Here is a 27,806-nt window from a genome sequence, read left to right on the forward strand (position 1 = left end):
AAGTAAAGGGAAGACTTATTTGCTAATTAGACTTCAGAACAAACCCACATTGTTCTTGCTTACCATTTTTATTCAGTTTAAGTGGAAAAACCTGACAAGTCACAATGGATTTGACTCATTACTATACATAGTCTATACTCCCTGTTCACATGAATTTCAACAGAGAAAGAAAAATATACATTTTTAAAAGAAGTTTATAAATTCATTTCATGAACAGACTTCCAATAAACTTGTCAAAGTTAGAAGGAAAGGTTCTTCAAGACTTACATCTCATGTTTTCTGAAGCGAAACACTTAATGTAAAGCACACCTGACATCTGACTTCCATACACCTCAGAGGTTTTCTATGGAGTCTTCACTAAAGTGTACTTAGTAAATGTTTCACAGCACCAGAGCATGAGTTCCTCCATCAGCTCCAAAACCTGTGAACTAGATACTGTAAACAACGCTTCTATAAAAAGGACAGTTCAAATACAAAAAAGAAGAGGGCATCAGCAGTCAAGTTTCTTTGGGAGACAGTAAAATGCATTTGGTTCTGACTTTTCTTGCAGACAGCAGCAGACAAAAAGCATGGTAATCATTTCAATTATTTGAAGCTCTTCACTTTCAAGAGCATTTGTAAAAACAGGTCCTATTATAACAAACTGATATTTGCATAATTAACTTTCAAACAAAGGATTTTGTTAGTGATAAATGCATTAAGAGCTGAAATATATTAAGACAAGCTATTCTGTTTGTCAGCTTGTCAGATGTGTGCTGAAGCTTGCCCTTATAATTACAAGATGTTTAGTATAGCACAACAGATATTTTAAAATTAATATGGAAGCAGGAATGTTTTTCAGTTGTGGCACACTCCATCTGAGAAGACTGCCATGGCAAATCGTGAAAAGGAAAGAGGACTGAAAGCAACGATTTATAGACGTTCTAATTTTTCACTTAGAAATTCCTCCACGCTATCTGTATTCCACTTGAGGATGCTCAGTTCTTCTGCAATGTTCCCACTGTCATCCAGCAGCTTTAGTACAGGGTCAGAACCACGCACATACTGCAGGGAGGGGAAAAAAAAAAAGGTCAGTTACCTCAGGCTGGGAAATGCATTTTCCATATTAACACTCCCCTGCCAACAGCTAAAAAGATGTCAAAGCAAGAATAGTAAAAAGTCCAAAGAGTGACACCATGAAGTATGAATACTTAAGAACAGAGCACTAAATTAAAGCAGAGTATTCTGGGCAAGCTTTGGCAGCATAATTTGTGCTGAGAAATCAACCTAAGTGTTGGCTTTTTAAAGCTCAGAATTCTTAAAAACCAAACCAGACAAGATTGGTTGTTCCTGACAATGCTCAATGCTATGAATACTCCAGTGCAATGCATTTCATTTTCATTCTATACATTTCATTACTAGAGTGTTTAACAGCAACACATTCTACTTTTCTTGGAGAAAACATCTATAAAGCTTCTCAGATCAGTCATTCAGCTGTTTATTAACACACATTCATTTAAGGACAGTAAATGTTATCTTGAGTTGCAGAACAGTTACTCGCTTGAAATAAAACAGGTAGGAAGCAGCTTCAGTTCAGGCTTCTGACTTGATTTAATGTCAAAGAGCAGACAGTGGAGGGACAAGTCAAATGAAGAGAGGTGCTTGTGTCAAGCATCTACTTCTTGTTCTCCCTGGCCCTGTATAATGCCTATACAGGGGAGCAGTGCCATAAGCCAAGCTTTGAAAGATGGCATTCTACTCCAACTGCTTTCAGCTGCCCAAGCTGGATTCCTGAATCAAGCAGCTGAGTGATTTCTCTCATGCAATCAGTAGCCGTTTTACCATTTTAGAATTTCCCGGTCACTTCACCAGCTCAAAGTTCTACTATCAATATGTAATGTAATTACATCCTTTCCTGCTGTGTTGTATCTGTGCCCACTAGGCTTTGCTGGTAACATAATACTTTAATGCTTCTGAAGACTCACTAAGTCACAAAATATGTAATGCAAATAGAAGCTTTTAACAGCATTAGAAGGCTCTAACCATTTAAGTTTATGGAAAGATTTCCCCAGGAGTATTTTACTTTGCCCTACTGAGCTAACCTAGTTGGTTTTACTTAATGAAACTAGTGGCATCTCTAATCCATTTTCCAAAAGGCTTGTAAAATACATGCAGATCCATCTGGGCTATTTTTTGCCGGTAGAGCTCTGTACCAATTGCAGCCTCCACTGCTTTGATGTTCAATGCAGCTCCAGAGTTTAAAATAAAAATGAAACAGTCAGACATGCAGGAGGAGAGAAAGCTTTTCAAAGAAACTGGAGGACACCGAGACGTGAATGCATGAGACAGACAGAAAATCTGTTTTAGACGGAATCTGCTGCTGAGAAGACAAATCACTTATTGCAGCCATGCACAGCTATGAAGTGATTCCAGATGGTGCCATTTGGTGAACAGAGATGGGAGCACAAGATCTGAGAATCAAGATGTATATCTGTGAAGTACAATGGCAGTTCACACGAGATTTTAAGAGGAAGGTGAAGTCTTCCACTAGATCTGGAAACCAAAGAATTGTTTTGAGCTTAAGGCGGTGCAGCTTATGCAACTTTCTATACACACGAGTCTTAAGAAACACCATTTCATATACACATCTCTATAAAGCTGGATGTTTGAAGGCTATGAAGAAAAACAGAATCAGAGAACACAGAAAGGAAATTCTGAGAGGGAAGAGAAAAATCTAAGTCACTGCATGTGCGGATACGGCAGCTCCATCAAAAAGCAAGGGCAGACCAGAACAGGAGAAAAGGCAGAATAAGCGTGAGTAAATCCAAGATATCCACAGAGTAAGGACAGAACATAAGCATTCCTCACATTCTCTTGCCATCTGCTATCATTTACGGGTTCCAGTATATTTTTTTCCTTGGATGAAAAACAAACACAAACCCCCAAAACACCACCAATTAATATTAGCAGCAGGGGCTTGCAAATTTATACTGGCAATGCAAATACATGTCATCTGCTAAAGGATTACTTCATCAGTAAAATAATGAAGAGTCCATAGAAGGACTCTCTCTACCAAGCTTAATTCTTCCTACATCCCAAATAAAAGAGTTAGGTTACTACTCACCTTGATCTGCAGTCCCCTGAAGAGTTTTGGCTTATCACTCCTGACAAAAGCTGTGGTTTGGAGAAAAGAAAGAGAAATATAATCAAATTATTCTCCACTTGCACAAAGTAGATTTACATTCAAGATACTATTCCCTGGATTATTACTTTGGGAATGATGCTTTATAAGGTATTTTAATGTTAAAATTGTTAATATCCTCACAAAATTAGTAACACTCAACCCATTATGCCTAAGGAACACCCTAGTTTTGCTAGTGTTGCAAACAAGCTTTGTATCTGCTTGGATTTTCCTTGAACATCAGTACTGCAACTGTCTACATCAGTTTATTTGCATGTAGAGCTGACAGTGTTCAGCAGACTGGCCCACATGCTGCTGCGATACACAAAGGAGAGGAAGAGGGTTAGAGCGATCCGAATCTGGCTGGAGATAAGCTTCGTGAGGGAGGCTGAACACAACCCACCCCATCAGCACGCTCCACACGAGCTGCAGCAGGGCGGGTGAAAGGGCACAGAGGAAACTGTGGGTAGAGGTGTTATTCTTGCTAACAAGACAGACAATCTTGTCTTGCAGAGATCTCTGAGATTACATGTCGAAAACCAGCACGAAAACAAAACCAGAAAATGAGCTTGTATCGCCTCTTCTCTTCACCCTCCTAAAGGCAATCAGCTTTAAGATGGACTCTGTGGCCTCTCATGTAGCTACATGGAGAGAAGGTCAGGTTTGAGGTGGGCTGTGGATGAACAGTATTTTGCCTGAAGTATTAGGAGCAAGCAGCAAGCCTTACCAGCAGCACGGTCCCTGCATCCATCCCTACAGCACAACCCAGGCCCTGTGTTAGCATTAACGTGAAAAACACAAGACGATAGGAATTATTTCAGGACAAAGTGTGAGTGTGCTCCTACTTCCAAACACTTTAGCATAATGAATGTCTGAATTCTGTAAGTATTTAAAATTTATTTAGAAAATAGCATAGCCTTCGTTCCTCCTTCTTACACTCAGGTTATGCTGAAGGCTGAATTTAGTATCTGTACTGACAATAGGTGGACTCAGGACACTCCTGCAGTATGCCAGTAGAGTGTCCCCAAGGATGAACCTTGTCAGTACAGATCAACTCTTACAAAGGTGCTAGCTGCTTGTTCAAGCTGCTTTTTCAAGGTTAGAAAACTACAAGTGCCTCACAAATTGCAGTGCTGGTGCATGGAGATGAGGGCAACCTCTGGGCTGATGTTTCATACCCCAGCACAGTGCTTTCCTCAGTCGTTGTGAAGATGTTCCCTGGCATTTTTATACCCATCTTTGTATTACTGTAGGCAGTTACCTCAACACTTTCTCAGTATGTATATAAAGGGTGGCATTTATTTTCTTTCCTCTCTCATTGTACTACTGGTACAGATCAAAATCATGTACTCTGCCTGCTGCACTGACCACTACATGGTTCAAACAAGTTAAAGAGTGCCAACAGCCCAATGAGCTGCCCAGATATACTCCTGAAAAGAGAAAATAAGGTTTGTTTTCATTCTTTCTGTAGAACTATAGACTAATGTCATATTGTAAGATATACTTGTATAACAATTTCAAGTAGCACTACGTAACTAGTACTTGCTCACGTTCTGCAGTTCAGTTCTGATTTAAATTCAAAGCCATAGTTTTTGGCTTCAGTCTTTCCCATGTCATTGTGTCCCGTTAGTTGTCTTGGCTGTCCTCAACAGCAACATGCCAAAAAAATGGCAAAGATACTTCTTATTCTCTGTTAAGTCCATAGCATGTTGAACTATTTAATGGGGAAGTTTTCCACATTTTTTTCAATCTAAAGCTGAAATCAGTCTCTAGGGCTTTACATGAAAAGGAGGTTGTAAGAAGCAGTCAGTGCAGTGGGTAACTTAAATTGCAAGAGTTAAAGAAAGGCTGTAAAATGGATAAAGTTTCGGAAGCAAATCTGAAGGCAGAACTCCACTGAACTGAAGAACAGCCCTTGGGGGTTAACTCAGGTTACAGCACTTTCAGCCTGTAACAGGTGTGAGGATTTGGGACTGGAGTGACAGATCATGTGGACATGAGTGGCTGTTCTCTGGCTGCAGTGTTGGACTGAACAAGCTCATATGAAATGGGAACAGAATTAGGTGGAAGAAGAAAATATTCTATAGGCAGTATTACATTTTGTCACTTTAAAAGTAGCTATTACACGCTTATATCAATGTCAAATGTCTAAATCTTCTCAAAGCTGAAGCACTACAGAACATTCTTTGTGAAATTTTAGACAGCTGGAACAAAATTGGTTTCTGTTAATGGCATATTTATTTCTAATGCTGATCACAGTGACTTTTTGCATTAGTCACTTGAATTTGCAATGCTACAAAGAAAAACACTCACTGTACAAATAATTTACTTTGTATATTATCAATTTTGGAAGCTAAAGTGAGAAACTGATATACTGACATGCATTAAAAATATGGATTATCCCATCAAATGCTTTTTTTCCTTTCCACAAAGTTCTGCCCTAAGTTGAATAAACAGCCTTTGGATGGAATTGATGGGGTCAGGAAGTCAGCTGCAGCTCCAGGACACATTTCGGGACATGTGGCTGCTGGCTTATCATATGATGCTCCATCTTCATCACTGACCCAAGTTTCCCCTCTATACCCTGACTGCAACATTGCTGCTTCCTATGATTCTATGTCTGAAGGCTACTTGCACATCTTTAAACCACTGTTAAATAGTTTGATGTTGAATAGCTCTCTCCCCATTTTCCTCTCCCTGTAGCAGCTTTAGAAATGACACACTGCAGAAAAACAAGCATTTATATAACCCAACCATGGGAGAGCAAGGAAGGCATTTTTCACTTTGACTTCCACAGGATGAACTCTGAGCTCGGTGCCACGACACTATGTTCTGGTGAATTAAACAGCAGACTAGAAGTCAGAGCTGTTCTACTGCCAGCTTTGTGTCTGTCCTTTCACAGATTGTTAAGAAAATCACCGTATAAAACATGCGCAACACCAAAGCACATACCTGCTGTTGGAAGGCAGCCCTGAGGTGAGCCTACAGAGTAGGCTTGATTACCACACAATCAGCTACAGCTGAAAGGTCAGAGAACAGGAGCAGGGGAGCACAGGCATTATAAAGCCTGCCCAGCGCCAGACAGTTTTGCAGAGGTAACACTGAAGAGTGCTTGTAAAGAGCAGCCTCTGCCTATGGACACAGCAGAACAGAGAAGCTGCTACCATTATAATGTCACTTGTTTTGACACACAACCCCTCTTTGTTTTGAGAAAGGCTGAAAACTAGTCTGTTGGAATGAAAGCCTAGAGTCGAAAATGGAGATTGGTAAGGCATCTCAGAGTCTCTTGTGCCCAAATGGCACGTCTGTGCGGGCACACACCTGTCTGAGCGGGCAGACATTCTCTGAGGGGCAGCAGGGTGTGCCATCCTGACCCAAAATGGACACGATGCCACATCTCTCCATGCAAAGCTGCAGACCTATATGCCAGGCATAACTCCTCTGTAAACAGTTGACTACCTACTGTAACATATTATGAACATGATCCAGATTACCAAGGATATCTACATTCAGGAATATTCACATCCTTTAGGTCCCTGCTTTAGGAGTGAATATCTGCTTGATCTGTAACTAAGAAAAGTACAGAATGATACTGAGAAAGAAATTAAACTTACTTCTTAATACTTGAATAAGAGCCAGTACACAATGGCAGTAAAACCGGGCAGTAGTTTTCAAATAACTATGCACACAGACAAGCATTTTTAATCTTGTTTGTCTCTACACACATCAGAAGGATTATAATGACCTCAAATCAGGCCTAGAGGAGATTGAAAACCTCTACTGTCTCTATTAGATCAGTTTCAGATTTTAATGGTAGAAAAGCACAAGTCAGAACTAGTCAAATCTTCAGCACAAGGTCAGCAATAAATTTTTACTGCGCAATTGTCGTCCTGGTAAGCTACAGCATGTCTTCTAGCAAGAATCTAATGTGATTAAGTATCTGCCAGTAATGGAAAAGTCCACTTGTTCACACTTCTAATCCTTTTGTTATTTAAAAAGCTGTGCATTTAGTTCAGATTTATAGCACTGCTTACTGTTGTAACACTTACAAGGACTACGTATACCCACAGGGATTCATCCAGGTTTTTTTAACTGGACCTACCTTTCTCAGCTTACGTTACCATTCTAGTAAACAAACCCCTTTTGCTTCTCCTAAACTCCTGGTGTTATGTACAGGTAACACAGCTTCATATTACAGGTAAGTCTCATCAAAAATGCTGATTGTGCACTGAAAAGCAGCAGCATATTTTTTTTATGAAAGTGACTATGCCTTCTGTCCCTCAGAATTATAAGTGATGAGGGCAAAGACCTGTTAGTGCTTGGAGAGCAACATCAGCAAGGAATGCTTGCATCACCATTCACAAGTAAGGAGGAACGCTTCAAAATTAGTATAAAGAATGATCTATTTTTAGAGGAGTATCTGAATTTTTTTTGAGATGCATATAAATGTTTCACACATTGAATTGGCAATAGGAAGCACATGAGTCAAACGGTAGCATGGTACTTTGTGCAACCCAATGCAGCATATACAACTGATTTTTAAAACTCAAAAGTAAGGAGGACCAAATGTGTACAGGATCTTTTACAGGAAACAACTGAAGTGATCTAATGCTAACTCAACAGAAGATGATCAAAGTACATCAAGTAAGGTTTTCTATATACAGTTGTTCTGAGTCAATTTCATGATACAGAAAGCAAATGTAATATTACCTAGTATAAACCAATGAAATAAAGGACAATTTGTTAATGTGGCCCTGAATTAGACACAGTTTGAAAGTTAAAAAAAATATTTACTAGAAACACAAGTTTGTCCAGAATGTCACAGCTGGTATGTAAAGACAAAACAGACTTGGCCATACCACGGACTTGACCACTTTATACCTAAAATGAGGTTTTATCAAGGAATAATCACCTATGGAAGAGGAACCAAAACAAAAGGAAGACAAGAAAACCCAACATTTAATTACATCACAAATCACAAAATCACAGAACGTTAGGAGTTGGAAGGGACCCCGAAAGATCATCTAGTCCAACCCCCCTGCCAGACCAGGATCACCCAGACTAAAATACCTCAGTATTGCTAAGACAACTGGCAATATTTGCTAAAATGTGAATGTGTAAATCACTGGGCATACAGGCAAACCAAACCATTAATTTCTTTCCTCAGACTCTTTAATAACCTGCTTTGGGGACAAACACATGCTCTGCAGTTTTGAAGATCACATGAGTCTGCTTCAAAAGACAGGGAGAGGGCCTAGCAAAAAGAACTCTAGCAGACATCAAACACTCATTTACATTTTAATGGCTACAGCTCTTTACCTTTTGGGGACCTCAGTTTAAGATAAGAATTTAAATTTAAGAATTTATGTAGCACATCAATAACAACTGTTTGTAGTCTATTAATCAAGTTACAATGCAGCTGTTCATGACTTTATACAAAGCACCACATGCCTCCAAAAGCAAATCCAAGACAGAGCTCCCATCGAACCTAAAGAAGAAACTTCACAAAAATCCAGACAGGGTACTTTGTAGAGGCAGTAGGGCAAGAGGCATTTCTAAATCTGAAGAGAAGTATTGCTTTGGTTTGCACATCATCTGTTTACAAAAGATTATGATAAAACAATTCAGGTCTCCTGCAACAGGATCCTACATTTCTTAGGAGTTTTACTAACATTTCTACCAATACAAGATTTAAGGTTAATAAACTTTCTAACTTTCTTTCATCAGTCTTTAAGAATTACAGACTAAAATACACAGGTGGTAATAGCTAAATAATCCCCTTCACAGTTGCAGAACTTGGGCAATATAGCAGAGTGCTTACTGACTGTGAAGTCAGAGGATCTAACGTAGTTGCATACTGCACGAGTTCAAGGATTAAGGCCCCTGTTTCTATAACAGATTTGCTGGGAGCACATCCATTTCTAACTAAGACAGTCACACAGGGAAAGGTGACAGTTACTCTACTGATGGACAAAAAGAATGCAGAGAAGTATGAAAAAATGTTCGATGAAAAGAACCAGCCTAGTCCAGAAAGAATGTTGGAGCCTACACACTGTAATCTCCTATCTCATGATGAGCAGAACACAGCTGTCAATGAACAGTCAATTTACAAGAAGTAATCACTGATCCAGCTAATTTATTGTTTTATTACAAAGCCTTAATTTTATGGATGTCAGCCAAAACCTGTCACATTTTCTGTGTCCCCTGGTATAGTAAGATATTGTTTCATCTGTGAGTCTTGTCACTTGTTTTCAATGTTCAACTCTGACAGAGTGCTTTTAAATGATAAATATTTAAGAACAGTTTTATACAGAACAATTTCCAAATATCTGTAATGTAGGAAATGACTTTACAGAACTGCATTTATAATGGAACAATTTATTTTTAAGGGAAACTTAGCAGGAAAAATATTTCAGTACTGAACTTCGAGACTTAAGAGAAATGCTTTCTGTTACCTGATTTATGACAAGAAACTGTATTTGAAAAAACATAATAGACATCTTTGGCCATATTCAGAAAAGCACATAGTAGTTCATGATATTACAAAGAACAACCATCAGTTTAAGCTGAAGATAATCTTGCTGAGGACTGGATTTATTTTCATCTTGTTGAGGACTAGAATTTTTTTTATCACTTGTCACTTCTTTGCTTTCCCAGTATCTATAAATATATGCCATATGCAATGATTCTCACATTTCAGGCACACAGGTGTATCCAGCAACTATTTGTAGTTAAAAATTATGTAACCAGTAATTTTGATAGAAATTTTGATAAAGGAGGACACAGAACATTGCACTGAGTTACCACGAGCAACGCACAAGCTTTTCCAACTACGTAAGGGCCCTACTATGTAACTCTTACAAACCTTTATTAACTGAACAGATGTCAATCCTTAACTATTTTAACATGTGAATTTCACTATGTAACAAACCCACTGTTCATCCTTTGGCCATACAGACCAGAAGGAGTGCATGACAAGTCAAGTCTGTGGGAGTCAACCAAGTGAGAAAACCATTTCCACAGGTACTTAAAGGTGAAGACTTCACAGTCAGATGGAAAAGTAACACATACTAATCTAAGTAATTCTACTACATACACAGTCCTGCAACTAGTGGTGCCATTTTGTGTACATTTGGGGAAAAAAACCTACAGCAAAACTCAACAAAATCCCAGCAGAAGCTATGGGAAAAGAATTGGAGTCATTTGCAATGAGACATTGTCACTGACAGGCTACATAGTTCAATGAAGCCTACAAAGACAATGTTTCAGAAGCAGCAGCATGACCTTCAGGCAACTTAACTTCCACAGCAAACATCCAAGTGAAATGTTGACATGGAAACACTACCTGAATCTTAGTATCTTAAGACAGAGACAATAAATATTGCTTCTGGTAGAAGTTAAAAATCAAGGGAAAAATCTATGTAAAAGTATTCTGAGATTAATTCTAATGCAAAGACAAACACAACCTGGAAGAATATATTATAATGCTTTTTAATTTTTTTTAAAATGCTCTTAAAATGTATCCCGTTCTCCAATCTGTTCTAATACCCAAGCAGGAAATTTTGGTCAAGACAAATTTAGATTGGGTAACTGCAAAAGAGATCTTTAAGTGCACTTGGTCTTTTTTTTTCTTTTTAGTCTACCAAAGAGGAACTTGTAGTCAAAACGGAGAGCCTGCTGAAAACCATCGACATGTATTCAGTCATTTTAAAAAGCAAGCTACATGATTAATGTAATTAAATCTCTGGGCGGGTTTATATAACCAAGGATTGAAAGGAAAGGAATAAATTAAGGCCTTCAAGTTTTTCCTTTTATACTGTAAGTTTCTGGAACGTGTTCTATAGCGTGTGCAGAACAGAAGCTGAGGCCATTTTAGGGCCTATGCAGAAGAGGACATGAGGTAGGCTGGAGCCAGGCTGCCAGACTGACCTTTTCCATCAAACAGGAGCGCTCAAAAAAAGCACTTAACTGTTACAAATTCACAACCATAAAGCAGCTGAGTGAACAGGCAACAACAACTGGGAACGTTTTTACTTTTGCTAAATGTGAATGGTCACGGAGATAATATGGACTCCTGCACTAACAAAGTTAAATCTCCTCACGCCCCTATACTAGGACAAGTCACTTCAACTTCTTGGTCTGGCATTTAAAACAGTGGGAAAAGAGAGGACAGCTTTGCTCTGGTCTTGCAGTCAATTAACAGAACTGTGCGTGGGTAGAGATTGCAGGAGAGGGTCTACAGCGGCGTAACAGGTTAGTTGTAATCTGCTTTAAAATCCCTTTTATATTTGTTCATCAGTCTGCCTTCAAACAGAGGTACTGATGGTCATATATCTATCATTATCATATCTTATCTACCATATTGGTGGTCATGGTAGATGAGGAGGTGCTGTTTGTGCAATTTTATGCCTAAAGCTAGATTAATTTTCTTTCCTATGTCCACAGTACCTTATTAGGATCTTCATTACAGAAAAAAAATCAAAGTAATGCTCCCATCTGAACCCTTTCCCCATTTACAAGAAAATTCCTTCTCACAGAAGTTTGTTCTGCATTCTCCTCCCACCACATCTTGATGGCACTGACTCCCCTTTTGCACTGCTGTATTCCACTCACTTTAGCTGACTGTCATTACCCACTGACAAAACAATTCTACGCAGAATCTCTAAAAAGAGAGTAGTTCCATAAACACACAGTATAATTTCACCTGTCAATTCCTGGAGACCAGTTCCAGGAGCCTCAGGTCAATGCAACTTTCCGGATACAATCTACAAAATTTATGACTGCTTGTAGTAGTACTTAAGAGCACATGCTGTCCTTCAGCTGTGACAGTATTTCCTATCTGAAAGAACAGCCATGGTTTTACTTACCCTGGACTTGAGGGAACCTTCCCAATTTTCATCCACATACCTCCAGGACAGCTCCGGCGTAAAGCTGTAATAATAAACAGAAGCTGTTAGTGACATAAAAGATCTACATTACTACTTTACCTATGGTATGTTAACTGTTACAACTATTTTTCTCTGAGGAGACAATACACTATTGTGTTGATGGTAACTACAGACAAATAAAATCCTAAACAGAATCCCAGTTCCAACCCTTGTCTTACAACTGACTGTTCACTCAAAGTACAATATAGTTCCCACTCTTTCTATATAAAATGTAAAATCAGGAAAAGGATGATTGTTTGAGATATTTTGTTGCTAGAAGCAAAGCTTTATTTAAAGAAAAAAAAAAGCAACTGAATATGTTACAAAGGAAATTAAGGACTAGTAATATGAAAACTCTCTTTCTTCCACCTCAAAAGATGCCAACAAATCTCAGTAAGTGAAATATTAGTTTCCATTTTAAACCTACATTGGACAGTCAAATACTGTTTATAATACAGATAAGGCAGTCACTTTAGACCTCCCATTGGGGCTAACTACTAGTAGTTTATTGTAGTTAACTGTGATTGCACACAGATCACAGTAATAAGCCTTAACTGAAGTAGTATATACAGGCTGGGCTGTGATGCTTTATGTAAGTGTCAGTGACTTCTGTCAGACGTGAAAAATATTCAGATTCCAGATTGCTAATACAAAGTGTAAGTTCATGTCAATTTTAGAGAGAATCTAAATAAAAAGCCCTATTCATCTTGCACACTGCCATGTGTTTCTAAACTTTTTAGGGCAACATGCAATTAGTTCTATAGTTTGCTGAATCTTAAATATAACTTAACAACAGATTTTTCTGGCTACTAAAATAGAACTTCATACTGTAAACCCAGACATTTTAATCTACCACACAGTTGTCAATACTGTATAACACATCACATCCTTCTAGCACTGAAACCCCCATTTTATAGAGAAGCTGACAGAATAAGCTTCAGTTAAAACTTTTTAATTAATTACTTTTTATAAGCAATTAAGACCTCTGCTTTATTTAGATAATGTTTTTATAATGAATGTGCAAGCCAGGACATGGAAAAAGAACCTTACTGAAATAAGTAAATTCACATTTCACATGAAGTACAAACTGTGAACACACGTAATTAAAAACAAGCTCTCAATATGAAATTTAATGAGTACTAGCCCCTAGAAAGAGGCATGACAGGTCATAAAAGCAAACCACACATGATACAGCAGAAATCTCAACAGCAATTTTATTAACACTGTGTCACCTATCTATCTAGGCATTATGGACAGCCAGGAATAGGCCTGGATTCATATTTCAGAATATGATCTACAAACTCAAGGTCCAACTCAACATTTGCCTAAATACTATGAACATAAGAAATACTCCAATCAATCGCAAGGAAACGAAAACTTCTTTCCTGATATGAACTAATGAGTAATCATTACTTCCACAGGAAACAGAACTAGAAATGTTACATTGCATTATCTGTTCAGAGCAGCTCCTCAGGAATTTGCTTAACTGCATTTACATTTTCTACCAGACATTAGATTTAAGATAAAAACCAAGATTTGACTGTTGAAGCCCGGAACTCCTACGAAACAATACTCAAGAGATCAAAAATACCAGATTTTTTAAAAACTTTTTTTTTAACGTCCAAATAAAGATTTTAATTAAAAAAGGCACCGATAAACAGCTCAGGCACTATCTCACGTAATTAAAGTTCCTCTGGACTTAAAACATGAATTAATTACAAAGATGGAAACATAGTGAGATTATAAACTTTGTCTTTTTTAAAGACTAATGAATAGTAACAAGATAAAAGTTCAACAACAATTATATCAGAAATCCTGGATTAAAATATTAGTTTGCACACTTGCTAATGCACTGAACCCATTTACCAACAGCTATCTGCATTTTTCTATCAAGAAGTAAGGATAAATGAGTAGACAGGGGAATAAATAGACTTTTTAATCCAGTTGACTATTTATATGTATAAAGAACCAAGTACACATAAATTCAGGACAAAAGTAAACTGAGCATTTTTCTATTCTCATTGCTGCAAATAATTCTTACATTTTATTTCTTCATTTCAAACACAGATTTCTATGGAACAAGATCACTGTGGGAATCTAAAATATACAATACAGATTGTAATTACAAACTACTCCCAGTTTGTAACTTCTAGCCAACATGCAGTAGACATAAAGTTTAACAAAGAAATCAGCTCAATCGCTGATGTCTATATTTTGAGCTTATAAACTCTGCCATAATTGAAGCCCAACTGTGCTGGTACAAAAAAGTTCAGATTCATGCTGGGACAAACAGCTGCTCTCTAGATGGCTAGACAAGAAAAAAAAAAGAAAGAAAAAATCAATTGGCTTCATTTGTAACTCCAAACAGAGGTGTCTTTTGCAAGAAACACAGGTTTATTTGCATCATGTAGCCCACAACAAAAGCATTCTTGTTCACATCTACTGCTGCTACCATCCCATCATGTCCAGAGCAGATGTCCTCCAAACTTCCTTGTGAAGGCATTTACTGTGTTCAAGTACTACTACCAACTACATGTATCACTCCATGTGGAGGCATACAAACATGGTGAGTCAGTTCATTTTACACAATGCTTAACTCATAAGTTAGTTAATTTTAAAATAATGCTTCACTTGTTTTAGTGCTCATGAAAGTGAGTTTAGTACTACAAGCAATGAAAAAAAGACTTTCTATACCACTGTCCCTTTTAACATCCTAAACAAGTGCGGTTATGATTTTCAGGCTGATTCATGTCTGTCTAGAAGTCAGCTTGTTTTAAAGCATTCCAGTAGGATGCTTTCTAAGGCTATTGTGACACAATCTGAACTTTTCCCACATCTCTTACAAAGCATCAGCTTGAGTTAAATTTTATTCAAAAGCTTTCTGTAAGCTTTTTGACTGTCTTGTGACAGTTCACACTGATGTAATGAAGACGGCTGTTCACAACAGAGAAGGAAAGCCATGCTACCAGTCATGTCTCCTTTAATGATGAAGTGAAGTGGTAATTATAACAGAATAATCTACTGTTTATATAAGAATAGCATCACATAAAAAAGTGTATTGTGAAAATAATTGTTCCAGCAATTAAAACCAAGGAGCCTTTCACCTGTTACTAGAAAGGGAATTGAAATAATTTCTGCAAGACAAAATTCCACCAGTGCTTCATTTATAAATAGGCACAATGTGTTATCACAATTGCTTATGGTGAATATTCTAGAAGAAAAATTACATTCCTGCTACGAAGCTGCTATGTAACTGTTAGTATTTGCAACCAAACAGAATTCAGGTCAAACCAAACTGAAAAAAATGTTACTTAGCAGAGACTGCTCCTTGATCACAATAAAATGGTGTTAGATCAAAGGCGACAAAAAGTTTTGCAAAATACAATAAATTACCTCCTATTTTCCTTCTATAGCACCTATACTTTGCACACTGGTTTCTTCTAACAGCTAAGCCTGACCCTGCACAGGTTACATAGTGTCACTCAAACTGGATTTGTACAGCTGTGTGCAAGCAGCTGAAACCAATTCCAGTATCATGCTTTAGGGCTGTTAAGGTAAAGCCTCACAACGGTAATCAGCTACCTTACAGCACCTGGATTCCCTCTGGTATCTGTATATTTTCTTCTCCTAATACCAAACAGTTTATAAAATACAGTTAAGCTCTGAAAACAAGCAGTGAAACAAGAGTTATGACTACTGGTAAAACTCTAGAATTTTCACTGGCCTCAGGTACAAGGCAATCTTTTATAAAATATTAATCACAAACTAAACTCCTTCTAATGCAAATGAAATTCACTGTGACTTTCATTTCATGTTACTATATAGCAGATCTTCCAAAGAAACCTACTCATCTCCTATCAACTCATACTATTGCTGTACTTCAAAGAAGAGTTGGGGAAAAGCCAAATACTATTTTTTTTATTGGCCAAAGTTGCTATGTATGTGTAAATTGGTATTGTTTTAAAGTAGGGTGCAGCATCTCTTATTTGAAAGGCACACAAAGGTACTTTGGTACAAGAGTCTTCTGCTCTTTCCTAAACTCTTATAACTACCAATTAGTTTGTTACTTTTACTTGAAAACTATATTAGTTAAAAATAAAGAAATATACACCAAGATACTAACTATAAAGTATTTTCTCTTCTATAGAGGAGCGAATGCTGGGTATTTGCACGGAAAGTTAGTTTTCCACAATAACTCCAGCCTTCCCCTTCCCTGGAGACAGAAAATGAGCAAGAATCTGTGGGTTAAGAGAGCAGTCAGAAAGCCTCATTGCCAGGAACTTTATGAATTACTGTTCTGTAATGCAGAAAGCCAATAAAGTCATTGCTACACACACATCATTCAGAGCTGATGTCATCAGTAAATTTAGCAACAAAGAAACTGCTGCCATTCACAATGCATTACCCTGGGAAGGGAGATGCCTAACTCCTGTTTAGAATTTGGAAACAAGGAGTCAAACAGTCCAAAACCCAGTTATCTGAATTAGTGCTATTCCTGCCATTACTGCTGTGCATTACAGGCAAATTCCTCCGAACAAAGCTGAAGCCGAATCCAAGCTCATTTATTCAAAGGGAAGGAAATTCCAACTGAATATAAGGGTGAAAAAAGGTCACAATGAGGGTGTTTAAGCACTGAAATGAAAGGCTGCAGAATCTGTATCCTTGGAGGTCTTCAGAACTTTGAGTAGATTCAACTTTTTTATTCCGTTAAGTACATAAAATAGTTGTGCCTTACAGTACAATCTTTGGCATACAGAAAATGTGTCATCTATCCAAGTGCTTTACTTGTGATGTGGAACAATCTCCTCTGTGCAGTATGATGTAAATGTTTTTGCTCTTTAAATTCAACCACCTCAAAAAAGCTCCACGACACCTTCCTCTCCTGGCAGACTATTTTTTAACTTTGCTCTCTGAAATGGTTTGGCATAAGGTCACGTGAGCAAGAGATCTGCACAAGGGCAAGAGACAATGCAGAAGCTGAGCAACCATCAACAGTAAACCTCTGGAGCCATGGCATGGATTAGGCAGCGTGAATGCCCAACTTATTTGAGTGGGGACGGGGGACAGAGTGGAATAGAGAAGGGTGGTGGAAAAGGGGCTCTGATGTATACAGGCTCTCACTTGGATCTAGTGAACAGGATTACATAAGCTAAAAAGGAGAGAAAATTAACAGTTCCAATTTTGGAATATACTATCAAGGTAACTTTGCTCCCTAGCCCTCTACTTACCTCTAACAAGTAGAGCCCCTGAACACCTCTTTTATTCCCCAGAAACTGTGCTCTCATTAACAAGGCAAGCAACTTCAAAGAGTTTCAAAGTGTTTCAAAGCACACATTGAGAATGGAGGTCAGCAACTATTTACCTGACTTTGTGCATTTATGTAATTTGGAAACTGTACTTTTGGAAGTTGTTTCAACCAACGTAGAGTCAAATGGCAGTACTGCATCCAGGTGAAGGTGGTCAGATTTAATTAGCTGAACATACTCCATTCACCAGTAGAGATGCACATCAACAACTAACATTTAGCAAAGTCTCATTTATAATTTCCCTAACCTTTCATTTTTCCCTGATAAGACTAGAAAGAAGTCTTCCATAGGTAAGGCTTGCCCTACTACAGACAGTTGATGTATTTTATCTTTGTTTATTTGACAGAGATGAACCTTAAGTGCATCTGCTCCAAATAAAAGATGGTGAATTGCTGTCTTAGGCATTGACTAGCTAGCTGTACCTTCCTTATCTAGAACTACTGTTTGTCAACATTAATTTTCACTCGTGATAACATCATGTACAGAAGGAAGGGAAAGAGCGTCGATGGTAACGTTCTTGGGAAGGACATACACTTCAGCATATTTTTAGTAGAAGGAACAGCTGCTGTATTGGGTCTGGTCAAGATGGAGTTGATTTTCCCCACAGCAGCTCCCATAGTGCTGTGTGTGAGTATGTTAGTGTGGTAACACACCCGTGTTTTGGCAACTACCGAGCAGTGCTGGCACAGCACCAAGGCTGCCTCTCCAACATTTCCCCCCTCACAAGAGGGCTAGGGGTGGGCAAGATCTTGTGAAGTGAAACAATTGACCCAAACTGACCAAAGGGATATTTTATGCCATATGACATCTGCTCAGCAAGAAAAGCCAAGAGAAATGAGGAGGAGGAGGGAGGCATTTATTATTTACAACATATGTCTTCTCAAGCAACTGCTATACATACTGAAGCCCTGCTTCCTGGGAAGAGGCCAGATATCACCGCTGCTGGGAAGTTGGTAATAATTCTTTTCTTTTGCTTCTACTTTTATTAAACTGCTTTTATCTTGCCCTAATAGGGCTTCTTTCCACCTTATTTTCTCCCCCCTCTCCTGCTGAAGAGGGGAGCGATAGAGTAGCTTGGTGGGTACCTGGCCTCCAGCCAAGGTCAACCCACCACTACTGTGCATAACATGCTGAGGCACCCACCAGCACTCTGGTAAGATACTGTCTCGTTGAGAGAGAACAGAGTCTTCTCAATTCCTCAACTTCCTTATTAATATTCCCCATAAAATTATTTCTCTGTGAGCTGTATGGGACCTTTCTAAGTTCAAAGCAGACTTTGAAAGGAGATCATTTGACATGTTAGCCTTAATTACAGAGTTCTGATTATTTACTTGAGTGTTAAATAAAAGATGCTGTCAATGAAATATGCTATTTTTAAAGGCCACACTTAGCACAACAATGAACATGAAACTTTTCTATGCAGCATGCTAGAAATAAGCAATACAGCTACGTAAAAGCACTATTTGATTTTTACAAAGGAATTTATGGACACATCAAAATACAGAAAAATTTCAAGTAAACTAAAATTCAAAATCATTTCTAGAAGTATTGATATGTTACAATCGGTATGTTATTGATATTTATATGTTATACAACTGATATAAATGAATTCATCTAAGAGATGAGACTGCTTCATTGGAACTATTCATATTAAGAGCCTCTGGCAGAACATGCAGGCAGCCAACAGTAATTTGAGTGTAGTACTTTAATTAGTGAAATGAAAAGAAAAACCCTGAAATATGAAACTAAATTGGGTCACACAACAGTAGCCTAAAGCATTAAAAGTTATTCTAGTTTCAGTAATCGAGAGTTTTGTAAACGATTTTGAGTTTTAAAAAGTCTGAACAAGAATGTCACCTTATTCCTCCTTGTAATTCATAACAGCACCCTTAAAAGGTCTGAACATGTAAAGAGGAGGAGTTTTAAGAAACTTTCACTTTTCTTTAAATTAAAAGCAGGACACAATCATACTTACAGTGGACATGTTTGTTAGTAATATTACACTAAAAATTTATTTCACTTCCAGGAGGGATCTAACACCAGCTCTAATAACAGAACTGGCTTTAAGTTATGGTCACACTACTTCATAAGGAGCGTATAAATATTATCCAATTAAAATAACTCAATTCTGTGAAAGTTTTTGCATCTCCTACCCTGTAATGTTTAGACACCTGAGTGGCAGATAAGCTAGACTGCAGAAAACCAAATTTGCATAGGCATATTTTTTACCTTTCAGTGAAATCAATAGTCATCTTTTCCGATTAGAGCAAACTGAACATTAGCATCTACTTGTTAGATGGGCTAAATACATGTAATTGACTCTTGTATATCATCCCTCACATTCCAGAAAAAAACCTCTCATGAATTGTATGATACTATGCAGAAACAGGAGGCTGATGCAGAAGAAGGGGTCAGAGCCCAGGCTTTACTTTAAATAGGCTAGAAGATCTGTGGTTTTGCAGTGTTGAAACAGGCCAAATCATTCATGTCTTAAAATGAATTCCTACAATTCCAAGTGCCAAGGACTAGCAAGGAAAAAACCTCAATTTGATGCAGTGAAAACACAGTATGATCTTCCTGCAGAAACATCAAAGTACCTGGTTAAGTACAGCACCAGTTACAGTGAAACAACCAGGGAGGGAACAGGTCTGCAACATGCCCGGCTTCTCCCCATTTCCCAGGGTACTTTAGCACGCATTCTTAGGATTTTCTTCCTAGTTGGTTCTCTGTTTTCAGCATTTTTCAAAGTGTTGAGAAAACACAATACCTAAATGTCACTAAATATCACTATTTCCTACATCTCATCCATTCTGTTTGTTTACAGCTAAATACTGTTATGCCTACAGACATGAATTAAATTTCAAACAGCAGTCATAAATACTGAAAATCATTTAGGTTCAGGTAGGATGCAGAATGGGGATCTGAATGTAAAGCAACCTTAAGATGGGCTTTAATTTTGAGGGTTTTTTTCTAAGTAACAGCTGAAGTTTAGGCTGCCTGCATTTATTTCATGTTAATATTTCACAATTATTTCATGTCCAAATAAAAGGAAATTTATATTTACTGGTGAGGGAGGGAAGAACATTAAGTTGAGAACATCCCCAGTAATTCATTTCAGGCTTCTAAAATACATTGTTGAGCCTAGTACATGTTTGGCAAAAAAATAATTCTAAATTTTTCATTATCTTAGCAGTAAGAGGCCAGATATTCCAGTATATTATTAAACTAAGCATTGACAGCTTATCATATTTTGACAACACTGAATATTTGTGCAAGAAAATTGCTAAAAATCCCAGGAGTTAGATATTTTTGCTTAAATTTGTACAGTGGAGCAGTTATTACCCACCTCTATGTAATCCTCTACCTTTACAGTAGAATAAAATTATTTAGAAACAACATATGACAGACAGGTGTGATGTTACCAATGACAACTTGCCACCTAAACCATCCATTTCCAGGTCTCAAATTTCCTGGCCAACTTTTGCTTCCACCTGATGTCACGTTATGTAATCCACCCAACACCATCATGTTACAACATGACAAATACTTGGTAACAGAAACTTAAAAGGCTCAAGTTCAACACATTGTAGTGAGCAAAACATACTTCAAAGCTCCGTTTAGGAGTCTTGATGGGTTGTAAGGGTTGTAGCAATGCTGCACGGTGCCCTGTGAAGTTCAATGTACTATATAGTTCAGAGTTGATTCTTAAAAATCAATTTTGATTGAGGTGCATATATTGTTGAGATAAATCTAATATTATATTATACAATTAATGGAATATGCTGGTAGCATGTCTGAAATGATCACACAGCGTAAGTGAAGCTGCAGATGGAGTGTGGCTATTTTCAGCTACTGCAAAATATGGACAATCCCTCCTGCTACTACAATTTCACGCACAGTTAGCTTCACCTCCATTTCATCCTTCTACGTTTTACACACCAGCAGTACTCTGCATCTGACAGGCTGAGGCTTAAAACTTGCAGCTGTCTAAAGCAATACTGTTTAAGCCAGCTTCTGAATTAGTTTGAAAGTGAATACAAAAGCTCTAGAAGAGGAGAAAATGACCGAGATATTTTTTCATTTTACTCACAGGACAATTATGAAGTAATTAAAATATTTCACTGGACAGGTGTCAGCAGAAGTTAAGAGCACGACAAATACTGGGTAACAAGAGTACCTCACAGCTATTTTCTGCAATGTCAACTCACAGAATGCCAGACCAATAACAAGACCAAGATTAATAAGCATCTTTCAAGGATGTGAAACAGTTGAAAACTGTAAACATCTCATTCGTGGTTGCACTGATGCTGTGCAGCACAGAGTATTTTTAGGACTGGGTATACTTCACAGATCATTTGTGAAAAGTAGCAGTGATACACAAAAATTCTCAGATTGACACACTACCCCCTTACCTTTAATTTTAAAGTCTCATTTAAAACTCAGGTGCAAGTCACTCAATTAACTAACTCTTGCTTTTTCTATTTCTAACACTTGCCACATACACATAAGGAACACTAACTTAAAATCCTGAAGTCTGTCCTGGAATTCTAATACAGCTTGCAAGTCCTAGTAAGCCAGACGACCAACACACTGTATCCCATGATGGTGGTGAGCAATGAGCTAGGCCACATACTGGAATCATGGCTCAGAAGAGAGTCATGTACTTAGATGGTGTCTAAGTATGTAGTCACAGCATTTGAAAACCCAGAGCACCAATGTTCTGGAACTCAGTAACATAGAAGGCTGCTAATCAGCAAGTCAGACATCTGACATCCATATGCAGGTTTTTAGAGTAAAATTAAAAAGCTCTTCAAGCAAGAAGGTAGAAAAACCGCCCAGCTTTTAAGACTTTCAACATCTGTTCAGGCTCAACGATCCAATTTTCATTAGAAAGAAGTTTTCTGTGGTAACCTTAAAATAGATAGGGAAAGGGAAAAATAGCCAAGGGCAGCATTCAGTTTTTCTATTCTGCACCCTATCAGGAAAATACTACTTTAGCAAGAAACTACTATAAATTAGATTGTTAATTTTTACGTATGAGTAAAATTTTAAGCTCAATTCCAGACACCTATTACAACTGGCACTATGTTACAACACAAGTCAATCCAAAACATGATGATTCTGAACACAATCTGTTAAGATAATATTCATGGTGATTTCTTCCAATGCTAATTTTCCACTGGCTAGTCTTCAAGGAAAGTTACTCAGTACCAGTTTTAAAAAAACCAAACAAACCCCAAGACTAAAAAGCAATCTACATTTCCAAGCAGCAGTAACAGTTTCCACCTTCTGAAATGGCATTCAAAAGAAAATTAGAAATGAGGTTGTAATTTAGCACCCAACCACAAAACTATGTTAGAAGAATCCAGTATTTCTATTTGTGCACAGTAAGGAAAGTCTGCATTCAAACCCAGATATGAATCATAATCACTCCTATAATTCAAGCTGATACTTAACACACCAGCTCCAGAGCTCAAGTATCGTTTGCATTAACTTTCTTAAAAACCATCACAGAAGTAAGAAACAATGATATAATAATCAAGATGTACACTGAATTGTGCTGCAGCAGCAAATGGTTCATATTTACCACAAAGTACAACTGGAAAGTGAAATTGGATAAACCAACACAAATAGTTTGAAACACAACTTATAATATACAACCTCTTTATTCCTATGTATAAACAACAAATTCTGGTTCACTAAGGAATTTAACAAACTTGAGACCCTGTCCCACCCTATGCTCTCTGTTCTACTACATTCAGCATGACTAAAATAGAAAAAGTTTTCAAACTAAAGATATTTATAATGTAAAGCCCTGCCAAAAAAAAAGGCATTTTATTAGTCTTACACAAAAAGGTGTAATTATCAAAAGTGTAATTATCCACACTGTGAATTCTAGTTCTGACTCAGGATAATCAGAAAAAATATCTATTGATTTAAATTCTGTTGTTTGATCCAACTTTCATTAATGCAATGTTTACAATACAACCTAAATTACGTCCTTGACTAACTTACTACTGTTTTTCAACAGAAGTGCAAAAGAACTCCTCTAGTTTGTTTTCCCAACAAATGACAACAGACACTATCCTGCTCCACAAGTTCTTGTGCTACATCATATACAGACTGAGGCAACACTAAGAATTTTATGTGAACAAATAAAAGCATCCACTCATTACATACACACATTGCTTCTGGCTTGCTGCTCCTACCACAACGGTTACTGACAGCAGCACACAGCCACAGAACAGCACCCTTTCCTATGTCCATGCCCTTTTAGTACATTTAATTAGTTTATTCTGAAAATTTTCAGCTTTTATGTGTGTATGTACATGCCTGTATATATATATAGATAGATATAAAAAAAACTAGAGCATTTTCTAGTGACATACCTCCCTTTATAAGAGTCACATACCTAGCAAAGAAAGTCTTAGCTACCTTGTCCCATAAGGATTGTACTGACATTACTGTAAGCATTCTTCTGTCACTATGTGAAACAACACAGTTTACAGTCCTACCTCTTACCTTAATCGTTTCTTAATATTAAGGAATTACTAATTCTTTTCTGCAAATCTCAAACACTTGCCTCTTGTGATTTAATATGTTGTACCTAAGACTGTAATCGGTGATTTTGTTAAAAATTATAGGCAGACTTTTTGTTTTAATATTATGCTGAATGTAACTGACAGGAGAAACCTGCTTGATTTCCTCACTAATTTCACACTGGCCGTTTCTTAGCTATCTCCTAAGCATCATCTCTTCTTCAAATCTCTACTTTCCTGATAACTGACTGGTCTTCAATGTATTTCAGAATACCCTTAAATAACAACACATTTGAAAGCATGTATTCTTTTCAAGGGGTCTGTAAAAATTTTTCCTTACTGATGTACATCAAGCAAGATAGATTTTTATTTACTACAGATAAAGGAAGTTTTGCCTTAACCTAACTAATTGACTGAAACAGTTTTTTCTAGCTGTTAGAACCCAGCTGTTCTCACTGCTGCAGATTGGAATTGAGAAGTCCTGCTTCTGTCAGGTTCATGCCAGTTCCGAGTTGACCTGCAGCTGCACCAGCCTTTGTTTCGAGGGACTGAACTATCCTGGACATTATACTATAAGGACCAAGCAAGAGCTGTGATCAAGCACATCAGTCTCCTTATCCTTCCCCCACCCCCATCTTCCCCACCCCTTAAAATCCCATATACCTTTCAATTTATGGAATCTGGATATTTGTCCTGTTAGTCACTTCACACTACAGAAGGGTTGCCACAGAACCAAAGGTCCCTCTGCTCATACAGCAGTGTTATTTCAGAGCAGTATGGAAAGCCTGCAAATTTCAACCCTAAGTATACCGGACTATCAAGAAACATTCTATTTTCCTCTTGAGGTTACAATCCAGATTCCCATGTATATTCTAAATAAGCAGTTTCATAAACTTAACACAAAGTGTTAAATTACTTCAAGGAGGATTTGGTCCAAAACTTACCTTTCTAGTCTCCAACTGAGCTTCTTCCTGGCAGCACTGCCTGCAGAACGGATCCAGCTGATTCAGACTGAACTGTCCAAGAAGGTTGCAAGAACTGCACAGCAAGTTACTGGAGAAGCCCAGCTCTCTGCAAGCCTCTGATGACAACTGTGCTCCATAAACAGTTACCTGAAAATCAACACATGCTATATTTTAGTATTAAAACAGTTGTTTAAAAAAGGAGTAGTGTAACTGCTTCTATGATTAGGGAGAACATTTAAGTCTCCTGTGACCATTTTTCAGTAACACTTAATGGTCTGCCTACAGGTGTAAAACACTACCTTACTTTGAAGGATGGCCTTAAACTAAGAGTGAATACTAGACAGTCATAATATGTCGACTTTCTAGTACCAGACCTGCCCAAATTAATTTATATAAACTTCTGACAACTCCAGTGTCTTCCTACTGCTAGCTTCAAATTAAGAAGAAAACCCATACAAAACGAATCAGCTGAAATGCACATGGCTACAGCTCTCTAAAGCCTGCTCTTTCAAACCAAGTTCAGTAAATTTCATATCACTGAAAACACACTTGGAAAATAAGTACAGCAGCTGAGCCTGGGAAAAGCACAACAGGGAGTGATGAAACAGGCCAAACGAGGCATACAAGTAGGATTTTAATTTTGTGTATGCATTAATGTTACAGGAAAATTGCATTCTAAAAGTGGAAGTGTAGATAAAAACCTGCAATTCTTATTTACTAGAAATACATTAAAATAGGCAACTCAATTATGTGGCTTCTATGTAAAACACCAGTGCTGCTTTTAATGAACAGCAAAACCAATTTTACCAACTATCTGAGTGTTTCTATAACACCGTGGGCTTTGTTTTCACATTCTCACTTCCCTACACAGGGATGTCTCACGCTGTAGCTTAAAACCTTTCCCTCCATCTGAATACTGAGAGAAGGGAGAAATGAGAAAGCAAATTAAGAAAGCAAAAAGTTTTTCCAGTTTGGGTGAAAGAGCTTGGGCAAAACCTACAATATTTAAAGCACCAACAACTGTGTTCAGAGAAGAGTGAGACGCTATCAGCAGACTGGACTGGATGTTAACTGACCAGGAGTCAGAAGAATTACACTGAGATGATAAAAATACCCAAGAAAAACTAATTTTGTCCTTCAGCAAATCAGCCTTCTCTTTACATTCACCCATTATTTAATAAATTCAGCATACCCAAGTAAGGTATAACATATATAACATAACACATTTCCTACCCAAAGTGGCCAACCTATCCCCACAGACACGTCACTGATGTGACAGACAGGAGATGTTATAGATGTGGTACAGAAAATCTAAGGTGGATACTAAACACTACCAATGCTATATTTTAATTATCGTTCACTTATTAATGATGATGTTGACGACAGTCCCACCAGCAAATTTCTCACATCTTGTGGCTTGCCATCCACACCTTTCGTGCTTCACTATCATCTTTTCCTCACTTTTGACACAGTTCACCTGGGAGCAAAAATGGTATTACTGCCATTGCCATTTTGCTTCCACCAGCAACATTCCTCATCTCCTTCCCCAGCAGAGCTCTAGAGCATAAGCTGTAAGGCAAATACTCTCCTGCTCTTGGGCAGGACCAACCAAAAAACCAAACAGTACATAAATGCAAACAAAGCCTCCATTACCAGAGAATTCCTCTGAAGTTCTGATTACATAACAAGCTCAGAACAGCTTGAAAACCAAAGCAGGAAGGGAGGGGGGGGTGGGGGGAGGAAGGAAGAGGAAGAAAGTGTCTCTCCCTAGGGTTTTTCCTCAATTTTTAGCACCATAAGCACTGTACTATGCTGAAATAGTAAGTATACTAATTGTCATAAATGTCTCTAGGATTAGAAAAACCAAAAAGATCCCTCATATTTCAGAAGTTGATTTCCCATCAGAATAAGGTAATGCTAGATACTTAACTAGTGACGTGTCTCATTTCAGCAGCATGCTTTCCTTTAAAGCTTTTAACTAGAACTATGCATTACACAACTGCTTTGCTTTCACATTACATAATTTAATATATTAAAGAAACTTCAGTATCAATACAAATCATTTTAAAAAGTACTTAATAGTTATGAGAGTGAAACTTTGAACAGGTCTTTTGCATAACCTCATCACCCTGAAGCTCAGGTGGGTCAGAACTCTCTGGGCATCAGGTGCTCTAGAGACAGCTGGCCTGGCCGGACAACCTCGGGGGACAGCCTTTCACAGAACAACCTGCAGTGAGAAGCCAAAAGCCCCCCAGCTTCACTTTCCAAACCCATTCTCCATTTACTGCCAAGGATAACCCGTGTCGCGGGGTCCACAGCAACCCAGAAACCGTACTAAACGCGGGCGAGGAAGCCTGCAAACTGATTTCGGGAGTCACAGCAACGCCACGCTAACCGCCACGTTTCCCGAGCTACCAGGGCAAACCGGGGCCGAGGCGAGGGACAAGGCGGAGGGGCGCTTAGGTTTCAAAACGCGGCTCCCGCAGTCCGGACGAGCATAGGCAGCGACGAGAAGCGTGCAGGAGACGACAGCCTCCGGCAACGAATAAAGAGAAGCGGCCGCGGCGGGAGGAGGAGGCCAAGGCACGGGGCGACACCTCGGGGAAGGGCCGGGCCGGGCAGGACAGGACGAGGCCCGCTGCCCCCGCCTCCCGCTGCGGGACACGTCTCGCTCCCGCCACACCCCTCCCCTTACACCCTGCCTTCCTCTCAGCCCCGAGCGCACGCAAACCGGAACGGGCTCTCACCGCCTGCAGCCCCACTAACAGCCAGAACCAGCAGCGCCCCAGCGCCGTTAGCTCGGCAGCCGCCGCCATCTTGGTGCCGGAACGCTCCAGCTGGCGTCGCCGGCGCCTGCTGAAGGACCTCGCTCGTTATGGATGCCCAACACACTGCCTGATGAGGGAGAG

The 27,806-nt window shown here is 38.5% G+C and overlaps 1 protein-coding gene across 1 annotated transcript; it reads right to left on the reverse strand.

Moving 5' to 3' along the window:
* Positions 1-55: 55 nt before the first annotated feature.
* SELENOF (selenoprotein F) lies at positions 56-27,713 on the reverse strand (the record flags this gene model as incomplete). The annotated part of the gene is made up of 5 exons (XM_084266260.1): positions 56-1,044; positions 3,104-3,153; positions 12,028-12,091; positions 24,877-25,044; positions 27,645-27,713. 5 exons carry the CDS (start codon positions 27,711-27,713, stop codon positions 913-915), a joined length of 483 nt encoding a protein of 160 aa, XP_084122386.1. The 3' UTR covers positions 56-912.
* Between the last annotated feature and the right edge of the window lie 93 nt (positions 27,714-27,806).

This window comes from Gallinula chloropus, assembly GCF_964237585.1.
Source record: "Gallinula chloropus genome assembly, chromosome: 6".
Lineage (NCBI taxonomy): Eukaryota > Metazoa > Chordata > Aves > Gruiformes > Rallidae > Gallinula > Gallinula chloropus.